Consider the following 7,371-nt stretch of genomic DNA (forward strand, 5'->3'; position numbering starts at 1 on the left):
TGTTTTCACATTCGCACAAAGCTGGCTATTCTCAAACGTCTTAATCCAGCAAAGACTGGTAACTCTGGGCCAGATTGCAGCAGAGCATCTGAGCTCAGCCTTAGCCTTAAAGCATCCCTTTGGGTTTACAGCTTGAAAATAAGCTTCCTTGGACCTGAGCCCAAACACTCAGCACCTTGCAGGTCTGATCCCCTCACCCCAGGGAGATCCACATGAAGGAACTTTAACCTGCATCTGTGAAATAAAGTTGCAGTTCTAATCTGCTTCCCCACAGCCAGAGTCCAGAAACAGTGACAGAGCCTTTGCTTAGCTTTGCATGATTAATTCTAGCTTAATTTTTATTCTTTTTTTTTTTCTTCCCCTAAACAAGCAACGTTTGTGGCTCTCCCCCACAGAATTGGAGCAATTTCTGATATTAAGTTGCATTGGGTAAATAATAAAAACACATGCTTTTACACAATTATTGGTTAGCTGGTGCTTTTCAACTTAATTGGGCTCTACCAATGACTTCAGTGAGACAGGTCACATAAGGCAAATACGGTCTTTTTTAATGAAATACTGATCCAAAGACAACTCAAGTAGAGGAAGAACAAATTTTACAAATTCTGAAAAATTAAAACGTTGCCTTTGCTTTCTGTGTATACATTCTTGTTATTAATATAAGTAACAGTGGGATGCATTCCCAGAGAAAAAGGCAGTATGTATTCATTACAGATTCAGTACTTCTTTTATATCCCTTTCCAGGCTTTTTTTCAAATTTAAGGCCAGCAATTAACAGTGGGCAAGCCCTGGCCTCAGTAGCAGAAGAGCTGTGCTGGGGCTCCTCAGGTAGTGGAGCCTTCTAGAACCCACCAAATGCCCTGGTTACTGGATGTGTCACCCACTGATCACAGCTCTGGCACTAGGGTGACATCCTCCTGCTGTGCATTAGATATCCACTTAGCTCTGCTCACACCTCCATCAGAAGGTTGCAGAGAGAGTCACACCCAGCACCCAAAGCTATGGATGTCATTGGAGATGACAGTCCCAATGCCCAAGGGAATGGGTGCCCAAGTAAAGGAGAAAGCAATGACATGACCGTGTTCCCACCAGCCAAAGGTGGCACTGGAGTTAAATGCAACTGCAGCTGTGTAAAAACATGAAGAACAGCGTGAAGAACACGTGGAGATGACAGACAGTGAAACTGGAGTCCCCAGGAAACAGTTTCTTCCATCACACACTCTGATGCTCAGTGTCAGCAGAGTTCCCTACAAATGACCCGAGAGCCACAAACCCAGTGCTTGGGCAACACTGGGAATGAGTCTCAAAGGGATGATTCAGGTTCGTAACAAAGGAAAAGAAACACAGTGCTTTACCCCAAGCCCTCAGGGCAGCAGAGCCAGGCTTCAGCTGTGAACCACAGACTCCACTTATGAGACTGGTGATAAACAAGGGCTTGGTGAGGGAAGGAGGAGCTGACCACTGACCTCTATATAAAACCACCAGTTATGCTTTGGGATCAGACCACAAAAGTAGATAGAGCATGTCCAACTCCATTTTTCACTTATCTTTCCTGCTTTTCTTCACATTTCATTACCCACAGCAAAGCCATGTCACTAGCAAAGAGTGCAGGTTAATCCCCAGGGAATGTGTTTCACTCCAGCTTAGGGTAGGAAATTCACAGGCTCTTGGACACTTCTAATGGTTTACAAGGAGACATGACCATATCACACTTCCACCATTCTCCAAAAAACCCCTATCTATGAAACCAAGAAATCTCATAAAATACTTTCTTGGAAGGGAACACTAATGGGATGAAAAGGTCATAGAAAAGCACCAATGTTCAAACAGGTCTCATCTGGTAGAAGAGGCAGGAGAAGGACTGAAGCAGTAGAAGAGGATCAACCCCAGTACAGAGGTGCTGGGCTGTGGAAAGGTGAGACAGGGAAGCTGAAGGGGTATAGCAGATCCCAGTCTAGCAACAGACCCAAGCAGTGAGGATTGTGGCACAAGAAAAGATGGGGTGTGGGAAACCAGCAGGTCAAGAGACTGTGAAAAGGCCTCTGGAAGGGCTCTGGTCCCAGCCAAGGACAAAACCTCTACAGGGTAACTGCAGCCATCGAGGAAAGAGGAAGGATTTAGCACATGGTGTTGGAGGTGCCACAGAAGGGCAACTGCCTGCCTGTGCACTTCAGGGTTTCTCCAGCTCAGTCTTGGGTTTTATCAGGAAAGACAAGCAGGAATTAAGGCTGCTAAGCTGATACTAACGACTAAGTAATATGAGTTAAACAGTTAATTAGAAATTAGCTAAGTAGCTGCAGGGGGTCAGAGGCAATGGCAGCACAGTGCTAATAGGAATCATGCAGGCTGGGCAGCAGGAATACCAGTGCCATGGGACATTTGTCCACCCAGGCAGGAGAAGGAAGAGCGCTGCCCACAGCTCTGCAGGGCTCAGGAGTCACTGTCCCTCAGCTTTCACCCCTTTTTCCATTTCAGTGAGCTGCACGTATAAGTTCTGTTACTGCACTCTGCAGATCAGCGTGACATGGCCCGAGAGCCCGCAGGGTCAGTACACCTAATCCTTAGGAAAGGATAGGAAGGGAAGCAGTGCACAGAAGCAGAGACACCTACAAACTGCACTGCTGAGACATTCAATCCAGAGATGCATCTTCAGCCAAGAAACTGTGACTCATAATTTAATTTTTCCAGGATATAAGACTTCAAAGTGATTCATTTGGTCAGAAAAAAAAGTCCTACCATTTTTCATTCTGAGGTAAAGGTTCATTTCTTACTGGTTTTACCAACTTCCAGTTAGCACAATAAAATCAAACTGCAGGTGATACTCTCAGAGCACCAAGACTTTGAAACTCCCTTTTCTGTAACTAAAGTTAACTACTGCCTTTCAAAATGAACCTAATACTCTAACTCTTTAAGAAGCTTTTACAGATTTGATCATCTTCAGCAGTGCAATTAAAGTAAAGCCAATGTGTTTATTTTGTTTCCAGAGAAGAAACTGATTGAAACCATATTTATAGTCTTGGAGCAGAGTCAAAACCCTGCTGAACTACTAGCCAAGTGTGCAGATTATTAATTGCCATAAAAGCCACTTACAATATGCATTTAATATCTGTATTGTTAAAGTGTCCATTCTAGTCGAAATAAAATGGCTCAGCTGAATTTTCTCCTCCCCAGGGTGAGGCTGAAAAGCATCTGATACAAATTTCAGCAAACTAAATACTTCTCCTCCTTACTGAAATTCCTATGCATATCAGATAATGAGTCTTAACCTCAAAAAAGAGTTTAGGATCTGGATAACAAACTTGAAAATTCTCCTTCAGCCTAATTTAAAAGTACAATAAAAATATAGGGGAAAAGAAAGTCTTTAATTTTAAAGGGATTTTTCATATTAAGCTTTGGTCTAAGAGCCCTTTCCTAGAGATGATCTAAATCCAGTCCTCATGAGAGAGCAAACTGCAGCTCTACCAAGTGGATCACATTGACAGATACCAAATTAACCAGTGGAAGCCTTACATTTCCAGTAGAAACCTAAAAGATTCAGTTTTTGCAAAGAAAATACACAGGGAGCAGCTGCCGTAGCCGTAGCCTTAGCAACTACACCTGCTTCATACTCACGTCGGCTTTCATACATGCTCCTGGACTGGGCCCAGATTTTGAATGGATCTGGCTTTTTCTGCCCAGAAGTGTCCGGTTGGTCGGCGGCCGGCGCCTCCGGGGCAGCGTAGTCTGGCAGCACCTGGGCGCTGTGCACGGGGGATGCCGTGTGCCCGCTGCGGTGGCTCGAGACGCTCTGCTGGGAACTGTTTTGGCTGTCTTTCCTTTCAAGTGGTTGCTGTAAGGAAGAGAGCAAGTGGAAGAGAGAGAACAGACGGTTATTGGTCGCTGAGTGGGTGTTTTCCATCAATTTTTCTCCCTTCTTTGATCAGGCTTTTCTGCATGCACATAAGTAAATATATAAGTCACAGTTTTGCTGCTACCCAGTTAATGCTGGGTACAGTTAAATTCCCCGGCGATAGATTCTGATAGGCAGACTGACAGAAAGAGATACACAAAACAAAGTAATTTATCATTTAAAAAAAAAAGCATTTTCCCATCTCACACATAAGACAGATCTAAATCTCATTACAGGTTACTAGTTTCAGTGTACTTATTTTTTCCTGCATTAAGGCAGAAAATCCCAACAACCTTCTATTCAGATAACATTTGTGTCTAACTTGAGCCTGAAAGAAAATGAAAAAGCTACCAGATTTCACTGTGAAAACTCAAACTGTCCCTCTAAAGCAGAATCAAGCACAGACCTTACTATGCAAGGTCACTTTTTCTCTACAGTTCCTGCAACCCCCCCACATTACAAGTGTGTGGACAACAGAGTACCCCTTTAATGGCTCTGGTCCCCAGAGCATCCAAGTGATTTCTGCAGACCTTAACAAATGTAAAAATGTCTATTTGAAGTTTGATTTGTTTTAATTAAGTATATTAAAACAGGAAAAATGCATCCATCTAAACTCAGGACTTATTCCAAAGTAGCGTGCCAAGAGCTCTGTCTGCTTAATATTTATCTAAGCAGGGTATATAGTTCTTAAATTCACAACGGTGTGCTCAAGCCACACTTGCATTGCCAGGATTTGTACTACTCAATATGTAGCAAAATCCTCAACAAGAGGTCCCCACACTGTGCAGCAAATGCTTTTTAATGCTCTTTTGAGATGACCTTGGACTGACACCAAGGTTGAATGCAGTCTCCCACCTACTCTGGTACAGGGAACTGTGTTCCCAGGGCTGCTGTGACACAGAGGGCGGCCGGAAAAACAGCATCCCACAGGTTGTTTTTCCAACATCCACTATTTCCCAGCTAAAAAGGGTCAGCCACTCACACCAATAAACCTCAGGCAGAAATTTAAGCCTCCTGCTGGCAGAGGGTACATGAAAACATTCCAACAGAAGTGCTTTCAGGTAGTTCTCTCTAGGAACCCAAGCTGGGGTAGGGAGAGAAACCAGCAGCAGACACAGATTGGATCAGCATGGGGGCCTCACTGGCCACAGGTCTGGGCACCCCTTGGCTCTCTCTGAACACGAGACCCCAGGCAGCTAATGCCCCATCACAGAACAGCTGAATTAATTACAGAGGAGAAAGTCACCATACAAAGTGCCCTCTTTTAGAGTCTTAAACCCCAAAAACCCAGGTAAGATTACTGTTAAGTTGCACGTACTCCAGCTTTACACTGAGAAAAAATCTCAGCTTCAACAGCCCAAACAATTTTGACCTCTCAGCCTTGCACTGGAGTTGTTGATCCACTACCAGCATCTTTTTAAAGGATATCTCGATTGACTAGAATGTGAAATTGCCTTTGTCCTTTAAAGCAATTTTGAACAAAGCTTACCTGCTGTGATTACTCATCTGCAGACTTTCAAATACAAATATCGGAACCAATTTCCAACATTTTTAGCTTTTTAAGTGGTAAATGAAGCTAATTCACATGCAGCCCTTCAATTTTTAATGAAGCCATTTAAAACAGCTATGCTGGGGATAATCAACTTTAAAAAAAAAATTGCATCTCTCAGTCCAACCATCTGGATTGGTTTGTTTGGCCAAACTACTAAAATAACTACAAGCATCCTGTTGAAACTTCAGGCCAATCTCACTGGAAATAGCTGGTTACAGAACGTGGAGGACAGGGACGAAAATTTGAAGCTTTATTTAGCCTTTAGGGAAATAATGAGAACTCTGAAAGATTCCTGATTTAAAAAGAAACAAAGTCTGAACTTCAAAAAGTGCTCTCACTTTGTGATATGAAAGGTTTAAATTTTGAACAAGCTATGAATTCTGTTTTGTATTTGGATTGCAAATGGAAGTGTCAGCATATCTAAAGCAAAACTACCTCTAATTCAACTAGAGTTGCAATTGCAAAACCATGTATTTTTCAAGAAATAGGTGATAGCTTCTTTAGCAGGACCAGTGGTTTTCCAAAAAATAACTCCTTCAAAAAGCCTAAAATATCTCTATTTAGGGGTTTGAGAGGGGACCAGAGGAAGGGGAATGTAACCATGGTAATAAGGAATGTATGTAATTAAATTATTCAAGACAGTATTTATTGACTTTCATATCAGCAGAGGTGGCCAAAAAGGTTTGGGGCCAAACTTCTTTCCACATGTTGTAGTAGCTTCAGCACGTCATGCCCATGAGGAATTGCAGGGGTCTGACCATCCTAGTCCCTACCATGGGGACTGCTCAGATGAAGTTTGTGTCTTGGTACACGTAGAGCTTTCCCAAGAGGGATGAGCTGACCAAATGCCAATGAAAGGATGGCTTGTCCATCTCCTGCCTTGTGCCCAGCTTTTTAGGGCCAATCCTCCTGGGTCTGAATCATACTGTCCAGCTTGCTCAGTTCACACACATAGGCAGGAAAGCAGCAGATGAGTACAGGGTCTGGCTGGTGACAGAGCAGGAAGTTCTGACCTCACCCTGAGGCGCTGATCATGGTTTTTAGTGTCAAGTAAAGCAGATCAGCTGAACTGTATTGACTTCTGACAGGAGCTACCAAGAGCATGGGGAACTGAACTACTTGAGCCAGTAAGAGCACCCCTGATTCTTGAGAGCCCATGATCTTCTTCAGAGCTGCTGATTAGCATCAGTGGCTTGCCAGAAAGACCTTTACCAAAAGTGGCTAGAAATCAAGACTATGGTGACTACCTCGAGTCCATTTAGGCAGACTGAACACTTAAATACGACGACGGGATAAAATAATCACCTTAGTACTGTTTTATAGCTGTGACAAAATGAATACGTGGGAAGATGGAGCTTGTCACACCCTACTGAAGCCCCTGGGCTCTGAATGAAAAGGGATGTCTTGTACAGAGTCACTGAGGAACCAATTTCTCTTCTTGACAAAAACAGGATATTGGCAGAGCCCCTGGTGCTGCATATCCACCCAAAAAATGTGGCAAATCTCTTGTAAGGGACTAGCTGTGCATAGGAATTGCATTTTTGGTCACAAGTCAGCTATGCTCACAATGAATTTATTTAAATCCAAAAGAAAAAAATCAGAGTTTTGGAAGAGCTTAGCACTTTATCTCCCCTGCAGTGATCCCATCTTCTGATGATCTAACTGCAGATTTTGTGCTGTAGAGCTTTTTGGAGAAGCTGGTCCTGGAAGCAACAGGAAACTGAGCTGGAAATGGGAATCTTTGCCCCCTTGTGGAGTATTTTGATGCAAGCAACAAGAGAAAAAAAAAAAGAAAAAAAAGTTTGTTTTCATCCATGTTATAACAGAATAATTGCAGGGGAAATAGCTATACTAGAAAATTACTGTGTTAAAATGTATCTCTCTAGATGGTCAATACAAAAATATTATCCATTTTCATCTAAGAAAGAAT

The 7,371-nt window shown here is 42.9% G+C and overlaps 1 protein-coding gene across 1 annotated transcript in view; it reads right to left on the reverse strand.

Annotated features, from left to right (window-relative positions):
* MAGI1 (membrane associated guanylate kinase, WW and PDZ domain containing 1) overlaps positions 1 to 7,371 on the reverse strand; it is a gene marked incomplete at its 5' end in the record, with an annotated part of 290,109 nt that overhangs the window by 26,286 nt on the left and 256,452 nt on the right. Inside the window, one exon of the mRNA XM_082288537.1 lies at positions 3,613 to 3,829. Within this exon, the coding sequence (XP_082144663.1) occupies positions 3,613 to 3,829 (217 nt within the window). The remainder of the gene's footprint in view (positions 1 to 3,612; positions 3,830 to 7,371) is intronic.

This window comes from Coloeus monedula (assembly GCF_965178545.1).
Source record: "Coloeus monedula genome assembly, chromosome: 11".
In the NCBI taxonomy this organism is placed as follows: domain Eukaryota; kingdom Metazoa; phylum Chordata; class Aves; order Passeriformes; family Corvidae; genus Coloeus; species Coloeus monedula.